Consider the following 27,017-nt stretch of genomic DNA (forward strand, 5'->3'; position numbering starts at 1 on the left):
TCACGGCACATCTGCTCCTTAGCACTGGTTTTCAGATTGTGGGAGGATATGCACTATCTTGCCAGATAGGTGACTTTTTAAATAGCAGCATATTACATGTTCAGCAGTAACTTCCCTATTGGCTAGCTCAAGCTGTGAAAAATCCGCCAGAGAGAAACACAGATTTTCACTGGCAGCTATCACTCAATAGTTTCTGCTGTTAAAAGGAGAAGTTCTTGTGAATGTGTCTGCTGAAGCTTTCAGGACATCTTAGGCCATATGTGCTATTCATTTAACTCCATAATAATGGTTTCATTTACTGTCTGAAAGTAGGAGGAAGATACATGATATTATCTTTGCATTCTTCATTCTGTCTGTGACTATTAATATAAGGAAAGATTTAAAAAAACAAAACAGATTATCAGAAAGTCAAGAATATCACTTACTCTCGCAATGCAGTTTTGATTTTGACCTTGACAGCAAAAAAGGACAAAAAAGCAGTCTTATATACTGTTATCAAAGGAAGAAAAATAAACCCAAAAGAGACAAATCAGTATGTGTTTCAGCATTCAGCTGCAATGCAAGATAAAATCTTCTGACTTCATTTAGCTTCACTAAAACCCCTTAGGTGGTGCCAGCTGTGTGTAACAGAAAGGGGTTGCAGTACTGAGCTCATTCCAGTGTTCCTGGCAGTTCTGTACACAGGCAGCACTTGGTGGCTGCTGTATCTGCTGTCCATCTCAAGCAGCCCACACTTCAGCAGGAACTGGAAGAGAAACTTGGAAAAACCTTTGGAATCACGATCACAATGGAGACCTGACATCATGTCCTTGCTTTAGTTATTCCATAGGATTCTGGGAGACACAGTTTAGCTGAATTCATTAATTTTTCTCATGACATGTTGACTGTGTCACAGTGAAAGTCCACGCCAAAGGAGAGCAATAAATATGCTCACTTAAAACCTTACTCTCCTGCTAGCACTGGGGATGTTTTGCTCAATTACGGAGCAAGGAAACTCCCATGTAAAAAACACACACTAAACCCTGCAGCTCAGGAATACAGTGTGATTCTTGTATGAGGTCTGAAGCTGTATGTATCACTGGTTCAGGTGATTTCTACCCAAATCCACTAAATCTACAGCAGTTGTCAGGGAGTTTTTGGAAACAAGCCATTAAAACAGCTGTGCCCATCTTCCTCAAAGTTTAGGCCACAAGATCATAAGAAATATCAGAAAACTCTTTAATTTTAGCAAAGAAGGTGTTAAGTCAGGCAGTTCACTATTTAAACAAAAAATCTACTTCATTCATTTGAAGAAAAAGCTAAATGTTAGACTTACGAGCTGCCAAAATCAACAATAGCCAGTACTGAGATTTCCATAAACATCTCCTGACATTGTACTGTCCTCACTGCAATGTTATGCTGAGGCACAAATATTCAGACCACAGATCTGTTAGATTCTAGAGCTTCCAGCAGACTCCACTTCAATAATTTAGGCACTGAAGCTGGTAGGAGGCAAAATAAAATTAAGCCTATTGAAAAGTTTTCCAGGCTATTTTCATAATTTTAAGTACTTGCATTTACAAACTCTTTTGGGGTATTTCAGTATTAGGCAATACGTTTTACTACTTTTCAAACTAAAATATGAATACATGAAAAATGAAGAATTTCAGTTCTGAACTTACTACCTTCTTGCACTTTTAGATCATGACAGAATTCTAAGTCTGTTCTGTGATCAGAGTGACAATTGCTTAAAGACTGAATTGCCTGTGACTGCCAGCAGCCAAGGTGAGACATGTGACATAAGATATTTTTAACACTCCTACCAAAAATAAAAAAGTGAGTGTGAACTACTCAGCAAATGAGATCCAACTACAGTTTTCTCAGAGAAAAGGTCCCCTCTGAGAATGACCAAAAAAAGGTGCAAGGAGCTGATGAACTCCACTCAATTTTTCCATCCCAACAATCTTGTTACTACATGCAAGTTCATCAGCAAAAATCACTGTAATGGCTCCAGAACAATCCTGACATTTCTGAGTTTAGTACAACGGGTGATCACAGCTCACATTCACTGGAGAAACAGAAACACAGCTCTCCCTGCTATAAAGTACACTGGGGGCTCAGTGAACCAGAATCTTCCCCAAAATCAGCTCAGCAGCACCTGGATTTTCTGCCCATAGAGAAGTGGAGCCCCAATGGCCCTAAAGTTACTTTAGATGCATCTTTGAAGACAATGAATACACCACTGAAGTCCAATGTTAACAAACTTCTGCCAATACTACTGCTCTTTTATAAGATATGCTCATGAAAATACTGACAAATACTGTGATTGAATTAAAGGGGAGAGGTTTTTTACTCTTCTCTGATTTATAATCAAGTGTTGTATATTTTAACATGATTTCTTCTTTTTATTCCCACACAGTCTAATACACAGGTTTTATATGACATCTGTGCTTAACCAAGGCTGAGTGAAACTCAAAGCAGGAAATATTTTTCTATGACAAGAATATATCAAATATGCAACTTGCTACTACAGCAATTATTTCTGCTATAAGTTTTCAAAGGGTGTAGGTATACATGCTAAAGATCAGCAGTAATCAAAATAATAATAAATTATTATAATTTATTTTTTTTAGATTAAAGACATAAAAAATAGAGGAAAAAGAATGAGATGCAAATAGGAAATTAAATGATGGATGGGAAACTTAGAAGGAACTATGAGGGAAAGTTAAGAGAACAATGGTAGGATAAAAGAAGCAAAGATGATGGGACATGAAGAGACAGTAAAGGACTGTCTGCCAAAGGAAGTAAGATCAAAGATGCAGTACAGAAAGAAGAGATTTAAAGAAGGTAAAAGAGACTTCAGAAAATCCCAGACAGGATATTTAGAACAGCTTTCATTTGCTCATATATGTTGCCACTGAATCAGATACAAAATAATTAGGTCAAGATGGATAATTAAGGAGTAAAAAAAAATCCAAGTTTTTTTCAAAGAACTTTATGTATGTACACAATATATGCATATATTACTTCCTGGTTGGTGAGGAGTGTCATTACTTAAATGGCACTATGGGTTTTTTTATGAAACCAAATGCTGCAAACAAAGAGGGTGTAAGTGACCCCTCCCTACTAATACCAGTCACTTAATTAGTTCCTTTTCTAAGTGGAGCTGATGGATCCCTGCAGCTGATTTACCTACCAGCTGTGTAATTCTGCAAAAGCAGCTTTGATCTTCTTGACTGAATTATCCACTTCCTCTTTGATCATCACACGATATCTGGTTAGAGAAACAGTGCAACGCTGCAAGTCTTTTACAGACTTTTCAATGTTTGGCCCTAAAATAGAAAACAAAAATTGCACAGTAGTCAGAAAGTTGGTTTTAGTTTTTCTGAATGAGGTACCAGGAATAGTTCAACATATTATTTGCCCAGACTAGAATGAAGTGGGTATTCTACTGAAGTCCATAAATCCAACTTTTTCATAGTCCCTCCCTAGTGCTCTTCAGTTTCTAAACATGTTTCCTGAAATGCATCCCCCAAATCAAATAAATATTAGAAAGGCATTATTAATTCAAATTATTCAGTTTAATATGTTAAATAGAGCATAAATTAATTCATTTTTTAAATAATTCTGCTTGTACTTTCCAACATGTCTCTTTTTAACTTTTGTGAATTCAGAGGTTTTTTCCTGGAGGCCTCAGCTGGTTTTGACCTCAGAACACAGGAACCAGAAACCAAATTTACCTCTTTTTTTGACTGAATCATCTGTCTTTGTTTCAGGTTGGGTTGAGACACTGGGTGATTTAACTGAGGAAGATTTTGACTTTGGCCTGCCTAGGTTACACTGGAGTTGAACTGGTGACTGAAGGGGCTCGTGCTGTTCTACTCCATTCACAGTCTTTGGGCTTGATTCCACAGATACTCTCTGGCGTTCTCGTTCTCTGTCTGCAGGAAAGCATTAAGGAAGAAAACAGGGAGTTGTAAGATTAAGAAAGGTATGAAGCCTTACTTTTAAGTCAGAATGACTTTATGGTGGTCTCCTGGCACACATTCTAAAAAACCTCAGAGAGCTATGACAACAAATGAAATTGTTTTGATAATTAAACACTAATTGGAAAACTTCCTTATTTCAACAGTGTATAAAAGAAAAACTCAATTTAAAAAATCAACTCTTTCATGCCAGTGGGGAAAACACCTCATAACATAAAAAGCATGCTACCAATTATAGTATTTGTCCATATATGCATATATATAGCACACAAAAAATATTCCTAATTTTACTAAAAGCATTTTAAAAGCTCTGACTAAACATTCCTACCTGAAATACTTACCTTGCCTGACTACAGATTTCTATCAAAAGCTGCTGCTAAGAGGAACCAAGCAGGAAATGAAAGTAAGTCAAAGATTAGGCTCCTGGGTTCAACAGCTTCAGAGGGATAAGATAACAATGCCTGAGCCTGTTTGGCTGCCACAAGACAACCTGGTTTCCTCTTTCCAAAACTTCAAAGGGATTCAAGATACTAGCATCATAACAGAGGAACAAGCAGCCAAAGCATGACTGTGAAAACTGACAGGCAAGGTCAGCTATTACTGCCACTGTGAATTTTAGTTAAGGAAACAAGCATAAAAAGTGATTTGTTGTGTTAACTCATTTTTCTAATTTTTGCACTCACTTCAATGAATGAATGATTCTTCATTCTGAAGATGCCTTTTATGCATCACTTTATTCAACTGATGATGCATGGTGTCTGGAGAAAAGGGATTTGTCAGATTAACAACTGGATTACAGCCCATGGAATGGGACAAACACTGCTGGGATTGAGGGATATCACATGGACAGGGACAGCATATCAACTAGTGACTTCTTTCTGCCCTGGCTGGGCATTAGGACAGGTGGAAAGCACATGTCGGTATATTTAATGGCAATCATGTAACACCAGAGGAACAAGGAGGAACATCAGTGCTCACATTTTAAATCAGCTTTTAAGGGCTTTAAAAGGTTGAGTCTAAAACCAGGAAAGGTATCTTGCATAAAACAGTATGTAAGAAAGTAATGAAAGAAGTCAAAGAAACCTGTGAATCTGTGAAAGCAAGAAACTCCAGCAATGCAGGGCTCTGGACACGTCAAAATTGTGATGCCAACGCCATGTTGCACACACTGAGGAACTCTCCTCTGGGAGAATTGCCACTAACCTGTTCAACCCTGGCTGCATCTCACACTAGTGCACATAGAACATTCTTTATAAATCAAGGCTTTCTACTCTCAGTTGAGGCTGCCCTTGCTACATAACTCTAACAGCTAATTAGAAACCAGCAATCTATCAGCTGACCTATAAAGAAAGGCCAGGGCTCTTCAGGTTCTGTCCCTAAGATATGATCTTCTGAAATTTGTTGTTAACATGCATAACTGTTTTTACTGCATTTAATTAGCATGTACTAAAAGGCTATCAGAGTGTCTTTCCACATCACAAAGGCCCTCCCTTCCCTGCTAAGAAAAGCCAGTGGAGGTCTACTGTGACTAGCACGTGTAGGGAAGATGAGAAAAAGAAAAAATGGACTAGTTTGGAATAAGCAATAAAGAAATCCAGTAATATGCCAAAAACTCATAGTGCTCAGATATCTTTACCCCACATGAGGGATTTAATAATTTTGCTAACAATCTGACACTCAAGCCATTTTCTAACCCTGCATTTTTTCTATATTTCTACCTGTAATATTCTGGATCAGCTGGGCTGTCTATAGAAGAAGAAAGAGATATTGCACGGAAACATATTACAAGATGAACAGTGTGCAGATATTAATCTATTGGCATGACACTGATAGTTATGTGCATTATTTTTCCACAAAAACATCTCTACAACATCTTCATGGCAATAAAAATACCATGGTCTTTATGTCAATGGAGGCTTGGCTACTGCCAGTTGCAAAGGTGCTCTCTGTCAGACAAACTGACCTTTGATTTCTGGACAGTCCAGTGCTGACCCTGCAAATCCAGAGCCTTTGTTCTCAGGAGAAGTGGTTTCCAGTTTCTGATTGGCAGAACCACGGCCAGAGTTGTCCTTAGGGCATCCATTCATATGACAGTCATTTATTTGCTGAGGCTCTTGAGATGCCTTCTCAGGTCCACTATTCTTGTTTTTAGGATCTTTATTGCCTTGGTGCTGTTTAGATTTGCTTCTTTTTCTCCTATTGTTCTAAATAGAGAAATATCCCAAGAACAGAGACATCACTCAATGCAAATTGTACAAACTCAAAATACAATCAGTAAATGGAGCACTCAAAGTGGCTGTGACTATCCAGGATACAGCTTCTTATTAAAAGTGTTTTTGTGCATGGGCTGTCTTGGGATTTGTCGTGTGCTTGTCCAGGGTCCCACATCCAGGTACATGGAAATTCATGGAAATTCTGAGCAAATTTCTGCTGTCCCAAAAATTTGCTCAGAACACTGGGCTTAGTGAGACAATGACAGAAGAACAGGATTAAAAACAGTACACACATTTGCTTTCAAGTACTGTCTACAGGTGTGAATGAAGTCACCTGTGATGGAAAAGGCCAAGTACTGACCCAAAGTGGCACAATTCAAGCGCAGACAGATGACAAGTCATTTAAATGCCTTGACTCTAAAGAGCAAAAGAAGGTTCTTACCTTCTTTTTCCCTGTCATATTCCATTCCTTTAGAACCTGAGTTGCGCTGCCTAGAGGAAGAGAAAACATTTCAACAAAAGATCAGCTATGCAAAAGAACCACATGTTCATGACCAGTTTCTAGTCTCCTAGCTGAGGAGCATTTCAATTTGTTGTGAATTCTCTTATGTGGGGGGAACAAAATGGACACTGCTGCCTTTCTTCTTCTCAGCTACCTGTTCTGATTTCATTACTTATCATGGATGGTCTCCTTGGCACTACTGGCTTTTTATGGACTTCATTGCTCAAAGTGATTGTGTGCCTAACTTAAAACATTAGCATGACACCCAGAAAAATCAACACTCAAATCTCTTGCCTGAAAAGGAAAGTATCTCAGTACCCAGAGTCAACAATGAGTACGCTAAATAGTCCACCTTGACTCTAGAGCATCCAAAAGTTTTAAAAACTTCTGGCATTTTTATAACGAATTTTCTATGAGTTACCTGTCATCTTCAGAAGACATAAGAGTATAAAAAGTAAAGAATTAGCATACAAAAGAGTAATTTTGTGGACTCTTGCATAAAATCTGCATCACACAAATGCAGTAAACTTAGGCCTGGCAGAAAAGAATGATAAAAAAATTATACTGAACAGTAATTACAGTTATACTTGAAATTCTGCCTGTTAAATAATGAGTTGCTTAGATAAATTTATGGAACAAAGCAGACAGAGCTTTGGTCAGAGCAGTGCTTGCTGCAATGTTAGAAGAAAACTCTTCTCCTTCTAATTATCATCATCATTTTGTTCTCCTGTAGCCTAATGCTGAAAATAGATCTCATGGTAAGCCTGCAGTCTGAACTGTCATCCAAACTACTATGGCAGCATCTGCTACAATAATATTTTTAAATGCCAGCAGATTAAAGGTCTTCTGCTTGCATTTAACAATCACTTTACCATCACTTCACAAATCCAGTAAATACTCAATTATTTGCCTTTTCAAGTGGATTTCATACTCAGCCATTCTTCTCAATCCTTTCAGCAAAATCTTGATATTAGTATTAAAAAGAATTGCTGTTTTCAGACCACCGTGAGTTGTCAACCTGTATTCAGCCAAACACGTGTGAGGTTTTCAGATGTACAGAAATTATTTTTCTATCACAATAAGCTAGATCCAAGATTATCTGGTGAGCCTGACACACACAATAGGAAAGATTACGTATCTTGCTAAGTCAAATCTGTTAAATTGTGAAAAAACGTGCAGGGAATCCATCAAAGCCATGTTTTATTTGCTAGCTGACATGACAATGCAGATAGAAGGCTAAGACAACTTCTATTTCATGTGTAACTATATACATATTTACAATTAAACACACACTTATGTACATGTAAGTATAAGCCCCTCCCCTAAAGGCACCTCATCTTTTGACAGGCACCATGTTTCTGTATCAAGTAATAAACATTTGCTCCCCATTTTACTCCATGTTGCTGAAAATATGTGATTTCATGTGACAGCTTTGATAACTGTTTTCACAGTAGCAACCAACACCCTTCTTGTGTTGGCTGGTGATGTCTTTGCTTTGCTTCCCTCAGCTTCCCTGTGAATACTATGCATGCTGAGAGTTACTTTAGGGATTCATCCAACTATCCTCTCTTTCTTCCAATTGGAAATGCACTAACTGTCCAAGTCCCAAAGCCCTCATTTGAATACACTAGTATATTTTTTTGAACACATCTACAAAGCAGCTGAACAGACCTGGTTATGCTTAATTAGATAAACTAGCATAGCAAGTAAAACATTTGAACCCTCTTTCATTTAAATCAAATTTTACATACAGAATAAAATTTGTAACAGAGGGATCACCTAAATGTCACTCCAGATACGAAGCAAGATTGGAAACTAAATATGAATATTTCTTGATTCAGCAAGCAGCACCTCTGAGAGAAGCACTGCATGGAGGCAGCTCAACCTTTCCACTCAGCATGGCCATCCCAATGTTTTTCATAGCAGGACTTCTCAGCGAGTGTTATTTCAATCTTAGCAAGTTTTGTCATTCATGTGAAAAAACATTTCAGTTATTTAATCTATCCATAGCAGCAGCTACGTGGATATGTATCTTTTCGGCTCTTTCCAGACAGTAACAAATTTTAGCAATTTTCATATACTCCCTCACAAAGACTTCTGAACAGTAATCATGAACTGGTGAAGTTCAAAAAAAAGGTCATCTGAACCCAGGTCTAACAGTTTGCTTTTCTTCATGACTTTATTGCACTTCTTGTAAAGCTTATTGCTTGCCCTGTTTCTTCCTTACAGCGGGTGATGAAACAACTTCCTCTTTTGAGGAGCCATTGGAAACAATTCATAAGCCACAAGCAAGCTATGATAACTTACTACAAAATAAAGTGAAAGCAACTTAGTGAATAGTCATCAAAAAGTCCTCCTCTACCTTCCTCAGGACATACATTACAGGAAAAAAAATGATTGTTAATTGGATACATCACACTTCCCTTTTTCTCTGTGTGTGTGTGCACAGACAAATGCAATTTCAATACACCACTCAGAATGTAACTGTCTGTGCAGCTGCCTGAAGCAAAAAGAATCATATAGATCTGGTGGAAGAATTTTGAAACATTCATAAATACTCCAGTTTGCTTGCATCTGCTTTTTGCATATTGGTAATTCCTAGAATACGATGACACTTTTTGACTGATGCATTTTAGTAAGTTATTCCAAATCAAACCCAAACTTCTTTTTCAAGTAAAATAGGCATGAATTAAACAACTTGCTGAGATAGTAAAATTGAGGCATTTTTAATATCTACAGGGCCATTTGAGACCACCGAACTTCTACTATCATTTATGTAACCCCAAGCTACAAAAAATTTGAAAAAGATTGCTCATGGTATGCCATTACTTCGGCAAAGGGTTTCTCACAGATTCTGGTGAAAGTTCAAAATACTTGACTTTATATATTTACCAGAAAAGTGATATTAAAATACAAGTGACCTTTCATTAGAGGTGGTCTCATGACACAAAATACAAACATGGATCCAGGTTTAAATGGCTTGAGCTTTCAATGGAGTCTTGGTTCAGCCATTATAAATGTCAAGACTATTTGCAAAATTCAGATTGAGGTTTGAATGTCAATGTATGCATCAAGTTCAGGGGTTTAGGGGCCTGGTTATGTGCTTCAGAACTATCCTGAATTAGCTACTGTACTTAGATCTTCAATAGTGAATAATTTCCTGACATATTACTTTAAAAAGCATTAACTTTCATGCAGAATAAAGAAGCAGGTCTGCAGTAAGAATGGTTTCAAGAACAGCAAAGTCAGGTAGAACAGATGAACAACCATGTCAATCTCATGAAGCAAAGATGCAAAGAAGCAAAGATGCAGCCAGGAGGATCAATTTTTTTATAATTAACAAGTGTCACACATCAGATTTCAGAAGAACTACAGAATATATTTTGAGCCACTAGAGACAACAAATACTTGGCATGTCATTGAATCCCTCCTGCGTTAATGAAAAAGGTACATTGTACTCACCATCCATGAAAGCTTGAACAGCCTTGTCTACATTGTTATCAAATTGCTGCAACACCAGAACTATCTCATTATTGCTTTTGTTCGGAACAATTGATCGGATTGCATTGATCTGTAAGTAAAGGAACACAGTCACATGGATTTACCATACTCCTTTAGACTATAAGGTACCTGTGCCAATGCATGTTTATATAAATACCTGTTACACTGAGGTGCTCGCGAGCACACAGCAATGTATCTATCTGCACAAAGCAATGCCCATCCTATCCTCACCCAGCCATGCAAATAATGAAGTGGTTTCTTCATGACATCAAATCATAGAACTGGTAGCCAGTAATCCTGGAAACAAATCCAACTCTCAGTCACAGCAGAAGAATTCTAGCTTAATTCAACTGACAGAATTTGGCCTTATGCTCCTTTCCTAAATGGTCTGTTTGCTGCCAAGTGTCTTGACATATTACCTATGCAAATCTAGTGAGCACACAACTTCTTCAACAAGGCTCTTGCATGGCCTTGCTACATCAAAGTTATGACTGATGTTTTTTTGGCATCTGAAAACAGTCGGAAGCTAAAAGAGAACAATATAATTTTTAAAAGTTCTACTGGCTGCTCAACATTATTTAGTTTGCTGTTCCATATACAAGTGAACCAGGAAGCTTGTGTAACAAAATCCTGAACAAAGGACATGGGATGCCAAATGCTTCCTTCAGGAAACTGCTGATGGATGAGGTGTTACACCCACAGATGACTCTGGTATGCAGTGCTTAGATTTCACAGTATTTACTACTGCTACACTGTCAGTATCCATTGACACCAAATGGAATTCAACTAATGATGTTTTAATAAAATATTCCAACTGGAATCACATTATCATTTATTTTCTCATCCCTATATATTATAACTGAAAGCAAATAGCAACAAGAAACTTTGTTGCTATTTTATTTTAATGCTATAAAAATTTTACTAGATTAGACCAAAAAAAAAAATTTAAACATAATTAGCAAAACAAAAGCCTATGATAAAAAACGAGAGACTCTGTCAGACCAGTCTAGCTGTTCTAAATTAGCTTTATGAGCTTCTAAGTCAAGATATCCAGCACGTATTTACAATCAGAAACTTGTTATTGCCCTGCAAATGTTTATCTGGCACCCTCCTTTGTCATCTCTCTGTAGGAATACATCCTTGATTAGGGTGTACTTTATTTACTGCATCCCAACGCCATCATGCTAATTGTGAAGCAGTGTGGTCTTTTTATTGTACCGTGAAATATAATTGTGAAAAAGTAATACATGAAGGTAGAGCTATTTAAGGGCACTAGGGCGGCTCACATGGCAAAAGCATTCACACTACCTTAGTTTTAGCTGCCCAGTTAGGTGCTGAAGGACGATCCCTATGGAGCCTCCATCAATGGGGACATCAGAAGGTGCTCATATTTGACCAAAATAACCTAATTTTCCTGTAGTATGTGCACCCCACTCCCCAACCACTGTGTTTCCCTGTCCTGTATACTACCATAAACCAGGAATCATGGCATGCTCTCTCATTGCAGTGATGGAACAGCTCAGATTCCTGATGCCTACTGGACTCAGCTTCAGAACTGCAAAAGGCTCATGCTTGGCTTCAGCACATGTTAGTACAGCTACTTAGGATGATTTACTGTGCTCCCATCCATCATCCCATCACACCCCTCTCTGCAGCTTCACATTCACCCACAGCACCTCTCAGGTAGCAAGTCTAGCCGTGGGCAGTCCAGGCCAAACCCAGAATTCAGAAGGCAGTGGAGCTGAAGTGCTTGCCTACTTCCCAAGGACCCTTTCCCAGAGGCCTATCCCACGGTCTGTCTCATGTTGCCACACTATGACTGAACCAGGCAGGCCCACAAGCTCGATCCCCAGCCAACAGAGGCTGCTTTAGAATATCTACTGAACAGGGGTAACTTTATGTTAAAGTTCATACAGAGTAGGCTGGCAAGTGGACTGCTTGAACCAGAGGTTGTCGTTGCCAGAAACTGTGCAGAAAATCCCCTGTCTGCTCAAGTTTCTCTCTTCAGCTAACATACATGCATGGGAAGAAGTAATGAGTACAGCTCTCTGCTATGTACTGCAGGCAGCCAAGTGAAAACTAACCCAAATCAATAGGATGTGAAGAGAAAGCACTGGGAAAAGGAGTTAATTAATCTAGTGATTGTGGGCACAGGCATGCTATTTACCGATAAAGCTGCAACAAGTGTGAACAGAGCTGGCTCCACAATAAGAGTTGGCAAAGACACTAAGGTAGAGAAGGCCACAAGCTGCAGATATTTTACGTTCAAGCTCATAGCTCTCAAACATTTTCACCATGTGGATTACATCTTCATATTCTCACAAAAAACTCCCCTCTTCTTTCACAATCATGTGAATCGTCTCTCTGCCTACTCAAAATTGCATAATCTCCTTGTGGTAACTGCTTACAGGAAAAATAGTAAAACAAATATCTAGGGTATTCTAACCAACTTTAAACTTATGCACAAGGATCTCCCATGGCTTCTAGATCCTACTTTGCTATGAAAGGTCTGCAAGCCTCAGGAAGCATCTGGAAACAACCAAGTGAGGCTAAGACCTCACTCAGAGGATCAAACAACAGTGCACTTTGGAAACTTAAAAAGAAGAAGAATATCTGTAGGGTAGAGGACATTGACACACAAGAACTCAACCAAGCAGGCTATGTTTTAGACAAGATCAACCAAAGACTTTCTGTTTGCACTGTGTGATCTTTGTTAAGAATTTTTTTATTATAGAAAAACCAGAATTAAAAGCTAAACTATGCTCCATCCAACTAATACTATAATTAAATAAAAAAGGTTATGGAAACATTTTAGTAGTGGAGATAACCCAAAAAAACCCAGGATGATGATCTTAGGAAAAATGCTTAACAGTACAGAGAAAAAGAAATATAGCAAATGACAACACTGTGGACACAGCCCTGGTTTAGTTGGACTACTAAAAAATTTGATTTAGGGAATTACTATACTGTAAAGCTCAACAGTTCTACTGCCAAAACCCAACAATATTTTTGTTGACCGTTGCCCAAAAAAATACATTTGTTTATCTTTATATTTGGAAAATATAAAAAATTGAGAAGTTTAATGAAAGAATTCCTCAGGAAAAGAACATCAGATTGCAAAGGAAAGCATCCAAGACCTAGGAAATCCAAAATCAGAAGTTGCTTAGACTTTTTAAAATCTGCTTCTCTTATGTAAGTATGCTGTGACACCCAGAATATCTCCAAGTTAGAGTTTCTCCTTTCCAGATTTGTGAAGTGATTTAAGTGGGTGAGTAGATGAAAACTAAAATTTGCAATCACTAGAATGCATCAAAATTAATACACACACATCTATATCTATAACCATCTCAGTTCAGAATCAAAAGAACAGAGATCCCAAAAGGTTTTGCTCCAAAACAAAGTATTTTGTCGAGTAAATTTTTAGGAACAAAATGGCATCAGGTTACCATACTTCTGGAATTTCAAAGACAAAGATTTGTGTGCCAGACAGCAAGTCTACAACACATGCACTGTTTTACCAATGTTGTTATCCAGAATACATTGGAACTCTTGTAGACAGGCAATGAAAATGTCAGCAATTTCTGGACAGAAGTTATTGACATGTGGTTACAAAACTCAGATTGTGACCTGACAGTGTATCTGGAAGGAGGACACGATATATAGAGGGAGAACAGGCAACCTTCACCTAGAAATGCCAATTTCAAGGTCCCAGATATTCCAGCCCTTAGTCCTTTAACCCTGATTTCAAATATATATGTAAATTTCTGGGTCTGAGCCTCATCTCTATCCCCTCATGCAACAAGTGTCCCATTTGTTTCCAGAAAGGGACCTAGTGATAAAATAGAAAAAGCCAAAGGGAGGGATGGGAAACTTCCTGACAGCATAAGCCTAACACAAATGCACTTCTCCAACTGTAGGTCATAAGAGACCTAACACAGACTGTGATGAACAGAAGCATATCAAAGCTCCAGGAATGCCTGACAAATGCGAGATGACAAGGTGGACTTACTGAAGGGCTCAATGTGATCTGGATCCAGCCACTCCAGGTATGCTGGCTGCTCTGTGGTTCACCTGCTAGCTCAGGTGATAAAACAGCCCTTGTGCTAGTAGAGCTATACACCTCACTGCTTACAAACCTCCAGCTGCCTGGGAGAAGTCCACCACTTCCCAATCCAAAAAACTGTATAGAGCTCATTTTCTTTACAGATGTTGATAGGATGATGCCAGGGCAGGAGGCAACTCCTAACTTTCTCTCTCTAAACTCATAGCCCTCAAATTCAGTAAGAATATCCATCTTCTTAACATGTAAACAACAGATTATACAACTAGAATCATCTGGTATTTATGACTTCTCAACAACCAACTCCCTTAAAAAATACTCAGCATCCTAAAGTATGAAAGAAAGTACCAGAGCAAAAGAATCCCTTCCCAGGGAACGGTACTGCATTAATGCCATTCTGCAAAGACTAACTCAGCAGTCTACTTTATTAGATTTCCATTTATGTGGGAGAAAACTTTTTTTTTCCTACTTACTGAAACCTGATCATAAGAGAAACAGCATTACCAGACTAATTATTTTGTGAAACATCCTGTTTTTATCCAGTGTAGATTCCCAGTGAACTGCTGTCATCATCTGGACGCTAGACAGCATCCCAGGACACCAAGAGAATTCAGTAACATACCTTCAGAACCACAGATAATTAAGGCTATTAATGTCAGCATTAGCTGAGAATCTGTCACTGACAGCAGTTAAGTTCCTGGGGCTTTTCCTCCTGTAGCCTAACCGGAAAGCACATTATTTTGTTTACTATGAAAACTTTCTTAGAATTTCAGCTTACCAAAGCTACTTCAAAGCAATCACAGACCTAAAATATAAACCTTGATATTGACTGTATACAGTCAAGAACATGAAAGACAGAACCCAGGTCCACCTCCATTTAAACTCATGATCCAGAGCTCAAGTCCTGCTAATGCTTGCTGCAATAAGAGCCAGACTGTGTCTCATCAGAATTCCACAGTCATGAGGATGTTTTTATCTGTCTCTTAGAAAAAATGTTGAAGACTGCCCAGAAATGGAATCAAAACTGAAAAAGGTATCAAGTCTCCTCAGATAAGTGTCTACCTCACAATAAAATCCTCAAGGTCTGATCAGATATACTTGACTATTTTTCTGATGATTACTGTTAAACATCTCACTTGAGGCAAATTTTTGGCTCACCTAAAAAAAAATATGCACACACACATATATATAAATAAAATGAATCAGTAACAGGTTACTTTGGAGGAATATAGCGCACAGGAAAGGATGCTGAATTCTACCCTCTCATGGTAGCTTACTCTAAGTCCTCACAAGCACCCACCTCACAAGACTTTCCAGGTAAGTCAAGCTCAAAAAAAACCAGAGCCTGCCTGGAAGTTGTGACACCAGGTTACCTATTCCACATGCAGAACCAAGCTGACAGTGATGTGTGCTCCTCTAAGCCCTTTACTTTCTCTGTCAAGTTTCAAATGGTTCCCAGGCAACTGTAACAACATGGACTCAATCACTGCCTGTTTGCTGCTCTGCTCCATCTGGTCCCCCTTGGCATCATCTCAAAGAGGATGTTTCTGGTGAATAAGTAACATATCCGGGGTTCAGAGAGTTTGTTTATATATTTCTGACATAGTGACAAATTAAACTTCTTTGCTGAAAGCTCACGGCTGTTCTGAAACCCCTAAACACAGCTGCTCTAATCCCCCTGAAGTAAGTTACTATTATGGTCACTTGGACAGAAATATTCTTATTCATGCTTGGTTAGGAAAACTAACACCTTCACTTTGTACTAAACAGTAAGATCAACAGGTCTTCTCTAAGTTAGGAACTAAATTACTTTCTAAGTATGGTTATCAATAAACACAGACATTTCCTATTTTACTTTTACTGCATGTCAGTAGCAAATTTTTTATGTACACAGATACATCATTCAATTCCATTACACCCCCAAATTTTCCCAAATCCTGCAAGTGAAGCAGGGAAGAAGGGCTGCCAGTAGAACACTGCTGGTTTTGATAATCTGGGAATTCAGCATTAACAGATGTCCTGGCTACATTAAGCAAGAAAATGCATTTTAAAACCACTTTATGGTAGAATTTTTAAAAAGGTTTTGAACTTCTACACAAACACATTTCATGAATACAATTTGACTTAGTTGTATTAAGAGGCTATTTCTTACATTGGAGACATTTTTCCAGAAGCTTTACTAAGTTCATCATGGCAAACTGAACAAGTGTTGCTAATATCCCTTTTGAACAAAATGACAGTTTTGATCAGATCTGTGCCTCTCTTTCTGCTACATGATCTCTTCATCACCCTCATACATTCTGATCATTAATTCCTAGTACGCCCCAAAAAAGTTCTACTTGATAAAGCAGTAAACTTCTTTAGGCACTTGTCATGGATTTATTATTTCTCCCTTATCCATCAAATAGAAAGCCAAACATTGTAATATGTTATTTCAGGATTCCTGAGAAGTTTGGCTTAGTAAGAACTGTTCTACTCGAGTGATGACAGCACCATTTACAGATATGGGTCTGTGATATCCTTAATCCAAGTTAAATGGCTCATCAAGTGACAAAAGTGCATTTTGATCAACTTTTTGGTCTTTGACCAGTCCATCTATTTCAACACATGGGCAAAGAACAGCTGCAAAGGTCAACTTTAAGGAGAAAGTTTCCAATCTGTGATTTCACTATCTGCTTCAATAATGAATGATTTCAAATTTACATACTACTTCCGTTCCTTCCACTAAATCCTACTCTTTCCTTGCATGCTGACTATTGCTTATGAAAACCACATTTATGGTGTAATGCAAACAAAACTGTGAAACCTCCAAAACCACATCTGAATAAAATTTCCTTCTTGCAGTGCTGCCCATCTGCTCCTCCAGCTCTGACACTTGAAATGACAAATGAGAAAGCAAGCCTTTCAGGAGAACTTCAGCAAAACTTCACTCCTAACAGAATCTCAAAAGGAGAATTTTCATCTGAATGAGTATTTTGCTAATTCCAGCTGACAGATCTCACAGCAAATAAACAAACAAAACAAAAACAAAACCCCAGAAACAAAAACAACAATAAAAACCAAACCAAAACAAAAAAACCCTAAAAAACAAAAACCAAAAAAACCCAACCAAAAAAATGGACCCAAAAGCAAGTCCTGAAGTTTAAACAATTCTTGATATTTCTTTGGATCAAAACCAAACGCACATGCCAGAGATGAATGGTTATTCTGGGGAGTGCCTGATACTCCTCTTCTCTTGTTAAACTAAGAGGGCCTAATTGTTGCAGGAGACAATACATCACTTGTCTTCCTCACTCCAATTTCTTCTTCTTTGGAAGACTTGTAATTCAGAATCTCAGCACCTCTTCTGGTGATGTACTAGGCTAATGCTTGAATACCTCCTTTGATTTTATGGATTTGCATGCAAGCCAATGAGTTTAGCTCATTTTACCCCTTAATCCAGTGAACTTCTGTGCATATGATCTGAACTATGTATAACACTTGGTCTCTGAAAATCCTCATACAAAAAATAAACCTTTACTTATTTTCAGGCACAGAGATGATTATGAGTGCTATCAGAGGCAAGAGGGATAGTGGCATAGCGAAGGAAGACTACAGCAAGGGTCAGGGCAGAGGGAATTATTGTGGGAGAGGTCCTGATGGTAAACTTCTTATACTGGTTATGCACGCAATTAATGACCTTTGTGTCTGCTGAAATGCAGAACTTAGGTTATTCCAGAAAATCTGTGGGTTATGTGCATGAAAATATGGTAATTGAAACAGTCCTGGCTCCCCTACAAGAGTATCACAGCTGCAGGAGTCTCTGCCAACTATGGAAACTTTCATTAGCCTTCCTAACATCACAGGCCAACATTTATATAAATCTCTTGGGGGAGAAAAAAGAAGATACAAAATAGAATGTTTAACCTATTGACTCTATGAACTATTTCAGCTGAAATGCCAAGAATGAATTATACAAGTATCACTACCACAGTAGCATTCTCTTATGACTCAAATTCAGGGGTGTGGCTTTACAGAGCCTGGTTGTGAGTGTAACGCCCAAAATGTCTGCACTGGCCTCACACCACTTTTAAAACAGTGGCAGAGGTTTTACTTTCTTGAATAACTGGAAGCTGATCATGGAGAGAACACAGGGAAAGGTCACCACTGAAAAAAAACCCCAAATAACTGCTGCCCCACCCCCCCAAAAAAAAGAACAAACATGCTGAAATCTGCATAGGATTTTCACCACATTTTTATCACAGTGAAACAACCTTCAGTGTAAGGAGAAACCTGTGTGCTACTTCTGCAGAAACTTACATGAGTAAGTATCTGTGTGCAGACGTAGAGCTCTTTTGGCTTCATGCAAGTCCTAGCAAGATCAAAGTCTTAAGTACATCATGATCTGCAAGCACTACGGCAGAAGAAAGGGAGAACTGGGAAGGGACTGTATTCTAGCCTGTTCTTTTAAACCAGGCCTGCTTGTATTTACATTGAGGGCAATGGATTTGTGAAGCTCAGCTGAAGTATTGTATTTATAAACCTCAGTTTTTTTATCCAGAAATATTGCCTCCTAAAAGGTGGGTAAAAGTAAACATTAAACTGACTCTGCTTCAATGTTGTGAGGGATGACTATGGAAGCTCTGTAAGTTAAGTGAGAAAGGGATGTGATTTTTACTCCCTTACCAACACACTGTAAATATGTCTGCTTTTCAAACATGTAAATGAAATCCTCATGTTTCAGTTTATGTGCAAATATTATCCAAGGCAACTCTGCAGGAGTTTTTTAAACTTTTTCTTTGTATTTCCAGTGCATCACTCAAAGACTTCTGCAGCTACAGTCACTTCATAGTTACTCGGTTTGTGGCTGCCCATACAGTAAACCAAATACAAGATAGCAAAGAGAGCCACTGCAATCCTGTTTTAAAACACAAGGGACTTGCCCAGGTGCAATGCCTCCCTGAGCACAACACCCTCTCAACTGCAGTATGTAGACTGCATGAGGCTTATGCTCTTTGGTCACTAACCCTTTATGCATTAGATTAATCCACATTTTCCAGAATAAAACCCAATGATTTTGCAAAACAATTTCAATTGCTATTAAACTAAGTTTTCAATTTGGCATAGGGATTTAGTGGCACTAAATACTAATGGAAGATGCAGGAATAAAGAGTGGAGCAATTTAAAACAGAGTGTATTGATTCAATTATTTTCCTGCCTTAAAATGCACATGCTCATAAACATTTGATTTGGGGCACTCCCACCTGATATCACACTTGGAACAGCAAATATCTACCAAGATTAAAACTCCTGTTGCAGCTCTTCATTCTTACACTTGCAAAAGACAAACACATGATTTGTAAAATCCTGCACTTGTAAAACTGACTTAAATAAAAAATTTCAAGCAACACAGTAAATATGTAGAGCTTCAACTGATTTACTGAGTTATATTTTGGGAATTATTGTACTCTGGCACCAGGGAAAAGAATTCAATGACATTACTTTCTACTACAAATTCATCATGCTACTCCATTTTAAAACCCTGTGCTTTTATTAAGGACTAAGGAAGACATTCAGCACCAAGACAGAGATTCATATTGCCATGCAAATCCTCAAGCAATAAGCAACACAGATATTAACACCAAATATAAGGTAAAACCACTGGCACCTGGGTAGTGCAACAGGAAAGGAACTGTTTCCCATAAAGAGAGAGAGAGAAAAAGAAATTCTATGGTTAGATTGTCCCCTCACAATCTGACTGCTGGGAGTCACAGCAGATCTCCTGACCTACCTCACATCCTAATTAGCTTTAGGTGCTCTACTGCCCCTGAAAGGGGGATGAGGCTTTAGCTCTAGCCAAGGATATGGAGAAGGCTCACTCAAGCACATGGAATGCAGTTAAAAGCAGACGCCCTTTCATTGGAAAAAGTAATCTACTCTTTGCAGGTCCTGCACTTTTAGGAATTGCTTTAAATATTACAGGTATAACATTTTTTGACAGAAAATTATATCTAAAGGGCATGTTTCTTCAATGGTTGCATTTTGTACAGCAGCAATCATCCCAAATTGCTTCTCTCCACAGCATCAGTGTGCACAGGAATTACAAAGGAACAAGAGAACTCTAGCTGACAAAAGAGTCTCTCTGCAAAAAAGTAAAAATGCTTCTCACCATGCAAAATTCAGATTAGTCCTATCAATATCTGTGTGTGTACTTCATGCACAGAGTCAATACATAATAAAGTTCAGTATGTAAACAGTGTTGGAAAGAGCAGAAATTAAATAGGTATGCAAATATAATTTTGGTTTGTATTGTACTGTTACTTGAACCCACCTTTTCCTTGATATTTACATGAGAATTGATTTCTGCCATCTTTATTCAGAGGAGAGTAGTGTCTCTGAAATGAGAAAAAAAAAAATCAAAGAGATTAATTGGGAGGTTTTAGTCCCAACCTGTCAAAATTACACCTGTAATGACTAACTGCATCTGCTTACCTGTAAGCATTAGAGAAAAATGAGAACACAATGTCCTGTACAGCAGTTCTCAATCCTGCCAAAGGTAAAGCTAGTACAAATTTCCTACCTTCCCCAGATTAGTTCTGCAAGCACATTTAAAAATGCCTTATAGCTATGACTCTGGATAAAAGGCATATCACACTTCTCCCAGCCATGTCTCCCATACCCTGTTCTGAGGCTATAAAGAGCAGGAGTACCTTAGATGAACTCAACAGCTCCTGTTTTCTCATTCACCAGCATCCTCAATTTTTGCCAAAAGAATGTATCAATTAATGCAGTCCTAAAAAGCAGCTAAATGTGCCAGGAGGGTGGGCTGACAAGTGCTGCATGGCTGTTTGTTGTTTGTTTTTAATTCATAACTAATTCAGAAAATTTAGTCACACAGCTCCTACTGAAACTAACAGGGTCGGTAGATTTAAATCTCTAAGTCTTCTCTCAAAACTTAGGCACATGAATGGAATTTGCATATGATTAAGAAATGCTGCAATATGCTTTCTATTTCTATGTGGCTGGGTAATTGAGAGACACTCTACCACATGATGAAGAGTTAAACACAGGGAAAGGAGTCCCGTTGCCTATTCTTGCTTCCATCAAAACCAACTGCCTTAAATTTCACTAAGGAACAGAGCTGAATCTTCACATTTTAAAATTAAATAACATATACCAAGAATTACAGCAAAGACTAAGTCAAATGAAATACAATTTTGGTTTGGTCTCTTTCTCTAACTCTATTGTAAACTGATAAAAAGGTACGGATATATGAGAACGAACCCTTAAGTTCGTTTTAAAGTTGGAACAGCTCCTTTTCCCCATTTGAGCACTTGCTATGTGGACTGATAAGTGTTCCAAAAATTCTTCTAAATCTCTTTTAATGCCCTTAAACAATGCTCCCTCAAATTCTTCTTTGAAACAAAGAAGTTTAGTAGAGTTCAAACTCCAGAAATTAAGCACGTTTCTTGCAGTATTCACTGACAACTTTTAAATCTTATAATTAATTTCTGTATGCACCCATTTTCTAACTAAAGAGATGAGAATTGAGGAAGCATACAGGGAAGAGATAACAGGAAGAAGAAAAAGAAGTTCATTTGAGATTTGGTCTGATGAAGAGCAAAAAGACAAAAGTAACCATTTCCATTGCCAGCTATTAAAAAGACATGCTTGAAATAAGTAAGGTTGCTCGTGACATCTCCATCTTACTATACTATGAAGAGATGCTCTATCAGAACTCAAATACCTTTCACCTGAATTGAGTCAGTGGCCCAAATGCTTGGCCAAGACTGGAGTCTCACTATGTTCGATAAGCGTCCTTGGCAGCTGGGCCGCTGTGTCCCTGGGAAGCAGACACTGTTACTGTCTGCGGGTATCTCAGAGCGGAAGGCTGCCCTTCCTGCCCCTCCTTACAGCGAGAATGAAAGAGCTCAAATTAGTTTCTTTGTCAAGCCCACCCAAAGGCTAGAAGCAGAATTAAAAACATCTGGACAGAGCAGGCAGGAAGATCACTCAGAAGGTAAGTTAAGGGCAATTCCATTTCCAATATTTAGTGTGTTCCAATAACAAAAGAAAGGTGTTGAGAAATGCTTGTAGCCTGTAGTCTCTAGACAATTTTTTTTAATGTACTTCTTGTCTTTTGCTGTCAGCTATTTCTCGTGCCTAAGGGGCAAAGAACACGAGATATAGGTGATAAATTTTCCCATGCAGACTGGAAAAGTCAGCTCTAAAGTTACTCTACGTCTTCACCTGCCTTGCTGCTTCTCATAAAAGCATGGCTTCTATCTAGTGACATCAAACCCACACTGGAGGGGTCCTATTCTCTGTTTAAGGGGTAAGTGTATGGTAAGGATTAGTTAAGGAATCCAACTGTTTTGCTCTTGTATCCAGTACAAAGCAGATTTTGTAATGTTAGAGACAACTGATCAATGCACTCTTGCGTACTGATTCAAATACACTTAATCTGATCCAGAACCTCAGAGCAACATTAACAAGAAAAAGTTAATCTGTTCCTGAAGAACCAAGCATAAAACACAGAAACAAGCTCACTAAGGGAGGTAACAAACTCTTCTGGCCTTCAAAGTTTATTAATCTATAAAAACCACTAAGTAATGGGAAAAGATCTTTGTCACTTTAAATCTTCAGGTTCTTTTTCAACATGTGCTATCAATTCTGTACCAAAATTTAAAACTGCATCTTGTATGAACCAAATGAATCCAAATAATGATACTTTGTGAAACCCCCATGCCTCTCAACTAAGGTTTCTTCAAAGATACTAGCTAAGTAATTCTTGAAATTTAAATTAATTTTGCTGATTAAACCCGACTACTTAGCCAATTCTACTCTTCGTAGCAATGCTCTGACTTGATTTAAAACCAGACATAAAAACTTCATTCAACACCTTGCCAGAATTTGATGTGTCTCTTCTCTGCTGTACACTGCAGGTGTTTCTATGATTATAGCCTTCCACCAATAAATGTGGTGCTGATTCAGCTAGCTTGCAACTGCAAGCTATTTCAAAAAGACCTGGCATACTACACAAAACATGCACTCTGCTTCTTTCTTCCTTTCTCTTTTTTCTTTCCCTTTTAAGATAAAGAACTAAGAGGACACCAGCTTTTACAAATGGACCCATTTCTCTGTACTTCACATACTTCATTAATATGCATTTTACAACTGTCAACATGAAGATGCTAAAACTGAGTTGGAGCTATTTTTCATTCACCTTCTCCAAGGACAGATAATTGAAATAACATTTATAAAACACTTGCTCGTTTATATAACTCAGTCCAGCACTGCTTGTTACATAAAATACAGATGGATACATTAAAAAGAAAATGTCAATGCTGCACTAATTTTTAAAAGCATCATCCTTTATGGCTATACTTAATAGCTAACAAATTTAAATTTCTCACTGTAGCACCAACTGATTTATTGACTTAACTAGTGTTTTTTCTCTGGTGTTATTTTAATCTCAGTGTTTAACAATTACTTCGTTTCTGTGGCAAAAGACTACAGCATATCCATAATTTTATGAACAAAATAGTCCACTGAAGTTTTATCTCCAGTCCTCAATATCTCCTTATCTTCTTGTCCTCAGTTCTTCAGCAAAGCTTCTTTCTGTGCAAGTTGTGGAACATCAAAATAGGACCCTCAGCGGAGCCCAAAAGGGACCTAAAGCCAATGGAAAACAGTACTTTACATGTTGCCAACAGCATGCAGACAAAAGAATGTTTGGAGAAAGATCCCTGATAGAAAATTTTCTGCACTGGCCAAGCTTAAGTTAATACAAGTACTAAATTTAAAACACAGAAAACATACTGTATATGAGAGATTCTCAGCTTGAATGTCAGCTTACATGCTTTGTCTTTCTCCACATCTCCTGCTTGCATTTTTGCTCCTGAAATGTCATTGCAAATCATGCCAAAAAACTTCCAAGAAAAACAAATTTATGAAAAAAAATCCCAACAAACTACAAAATCCCTTATATAAATGGGTCATTAATTTCTGATATAAATTTCCAAATGCATTACCTGCAGCAGGAGATCACTCTCAGTTTCTCATTACATCCTGACCTCAAATACTGACAGGGTGTTTTTTCTAAAGCTATTACACACACCCAAATGAGACATTTCACTTGCCTTGTAAAATGAAGCATTTCAATTGCATTCAAGGGAATGCTTCAGAGAAGACTGGACTACTTTTGGCAGAGTTTTACTTCTCTCCCCTACCAAATGAAGCAATTTGCATTAGTCTGTGCAGTTTAGGCTACCATGAACCAGAACCAGGGCATCTATGGTGCTGGCACCTACTCTGTCCTGCTGACCTTAACTGTAAGCAGCAACGTTACAGGCAGACAGTTACAGGAACGGCCTTTAACCACAGCACAAAAACATGTCAAAGCTCACCTGACACAGCCTAAGCTATGTGCCTGCTGCCTCAGCCTTTACAGAAGATTCCTTACTGTCTCCAAGCTGCAGTGAAACCCCACTGCTGCTGTGCTGAGCTTCCAAAGAATGCCCACCACCTTCCCACTGGTACCAGCATCAGAGGTGTTTGGCCCACAGACACCTTCCAGCCAGCCAGACTCAGGTAAAGCTGACCAACATTCCATTCTATACAACATTATGGATGGGGGGGATTGCCTGCATCTCAAGCATCAAAGAATCACAACAACTACTCTGTGTCTTGCCATTGCTGCAAAACCATGCACATTTAAATTTCCCACTTTCAAACTCTGTCAGGTGCTACCCACTCCTAACAACAACAATAACAATAAAATCTCCTTGCAAATACAGAGAGTGGAAAAGTAGTCTATAAAAACATAAGGATTGCCAGAAAGACACAATTTGTGAAAATATCCAGTCACAGTAAAGTCTATCAGAATAGAGACTGTGTGTGACACCTGCTGTACCACTTCTGACATCTGAAAATACAACTTTGGAAAGGGGGATTAGAAAATTCCCCATTAAACAGCACCTAATAATCTGGTGTTGGGAGGATTTCCCATCTGTAGGCTTATGGATGAATGCTTTCCTACACCCCAAAAAAGGTCTTAGTTCCTCATGTGCCCACTGCAACTGTTTCCTTTTATAAGGAAATACTACCCCAGCAAACCAAGAATTCCAGGTCTAACTGACTTGACGCTTGCCAATGCTTCCCTAATCCCAGTCACTGAGTGAGCTTTGTCTATTAAGAGAGAAACTTGAGTTGACAAATTTGTCACTCAAACTTTTTCATGAAGTAGAATAGCATCAGAATATGAATTTTAATTATTTTCTATTTTTAATTACAGAGAATTTTCTCATTTCCACATAGTTCAGTCAAAATCCCCCAGCTCTTAAAAGCTAGACAGGTATGGGCAGAACAAAGGAATCACAATTTTAGAGAAACTTCAAAATATAACAACAAAAAAAAAAAAGCTAAGTACCTGTGCAGGTTTTGGCTGGGATTTAGTTACTTTTCTTCACAGTAGCTCTAACACAGGGATGTTGTAGATACTGCCAACATTTCTTACACAGCATTAAAACCTTTTCTGCCCCTCACCCCACCCCAGCAGCAAGGAGTCTGAGTGGCACAAGAAATTGGGAGGGGACAGAGCTGGGACAGCTGAGCAAAGGGATATTCCATATCATATGATGTCAGGCTCAGCATACAAAGCTCTGCCACTCACAGCTCACTCCCATGGGGAGGCAGTGAATGAGCAGCTGTGTGGTGCTTAGTTGCTGACTGGGATTAAACCATGACAGTATCTAATGAGATTGTAGCAGCCAGCACTATGCTTTCATCTTCTCTATTTCTACCTTCTCTACAGAATTACATCTCATTTTCAAATAAGATTCCTATCCATCCATATATATTATATTACACTGTCTTGCCTACAGACTTCCACATGGCCTAGGTAAAAGCAAAACCAGCAGAATCAGAGATACATGGCCTCCATTGCACATTTCACTGTTTCTCATTATAAAGAAATGCTACTAGAGAACTGCAGGCACATGAAGCCTGAGATGAACACAGTTTTTCTGATGCAGTTTTAAGCTAATATTGTTGCACCAGAAAGACTGAAAAAAAAAACTGAGAGGGAGATTCCAAAATTCAAGCATTTCAGAAAGGAATTATTTTGGTTTTAATTCAGATCTTATTTAAATAGAAGAAAAAATTAATTAGGTCAAATGGGCAAACATCAGCATGCCACTGTGTGTAAAGCTACAAGAAATACCAAGATTCAGATATTTGTCTTCAGTATCTTGAGATTAGCAATGGGTATGATTTTCTATTTGCTGTAGTCTCCCATCTAAAGACAAACATAATAATTAAATGCATAAACACAACCAGAGTCAGGAGCGCCCAGCACACATTAACAAGTATCCTCACAGCTCTCCTTTGAGTCTTTTGTGGCACTAGGAATGAACACATCTAGTAAAAACAACAGAAAATGTTATACATACAGAACTGGTTTTCTCCAGTACTGTTTTATATCTTTCTAATGACTACATGTAGAAGTTTTCTATGCACACCATCATTTGGTATTTCCTGGTTTTTGGAAGTCTGAGATTAGCCACTTCAGACTAGTTAAAAACCCCAGATAAATTTCATGACATCTGAGGACTTTAAAATCCTTTCCTTTAATTGCCTGCATAAAGATATGTATGGAAGTGCACAAACATTCCAGAATATTCCTCATCTGCAGAGTCCAGTCGCGCTACCGTCCCCGGTCACGCTTGTCTCAATCACAGAATGCAGCTGTTGCCTCTGCATTCTCCCTCCTGCTCAGCTACTGCAGCCAGACTCTA

At 38.3% G+C, this 27,017-nt stretch overlaps 1 protein-coding gene across 3 annotated transcripts in view; it reads right to left on the reverse strand.

Annotated features, from left to right (window-relative positions):
- SPATS2L (spermatogenesis associated serine rich 2 like) overlaps positions 1-27,017 on the reverse strand; it is a 75,510-nt gene that overhangs the window by 19,159 nt on the left and 29,334 nt on the right. For 2 of the 3 annotated variants that reach the window (XM_063162434.1, XM_063162432.1), the window contains exons 3-8: positions 20,552-20,615; positions 10,143-10,251; positions 6,621-6,670; positions 5,929-6,169; positions 3,720-3,920; positions 3,176-3,311 (exon numbers count right to left, since the gene is read on the reverse strand). In XM_063162434.1, coding sequence (XP_063018504.1) covers positions 3,176-3,311; positions 3,720-3,920; positions 5,929-6,169; positions 6,621-6,670; positions 10,143-10,251; positions 20,552-20,590 — 776 coding nt within the window. In that variant the 5' untranslated portion in view covers positions 20,591-20,615. Of the gene's footprint in view, positions 1-3,175; positions 3,312-3,719; positions 3,921-5,928; positions 6,170-6,620; positions 6,671-10,142; positions 10,252-10,338; positions 10,361-20,551; positions 20,616-27,017 lie in introns of those variants that run through there. The other variant, XM_063162435.1, reaches the window with a different exon arrangement.

Source organism: Melospiza melodia, chromosome 8, assembly GCF_035770615.1.
Source record: "Melospiza melodia melodia isolate bMelMel2 chromosome 8, bMelMel2.pri, whole genome shotgun sequence".
NCBI lineage: Eukaryota > Metazoa > Chordata > Aves > Passeriformes > Passerellidae > Melospiza > Melospiza melodia.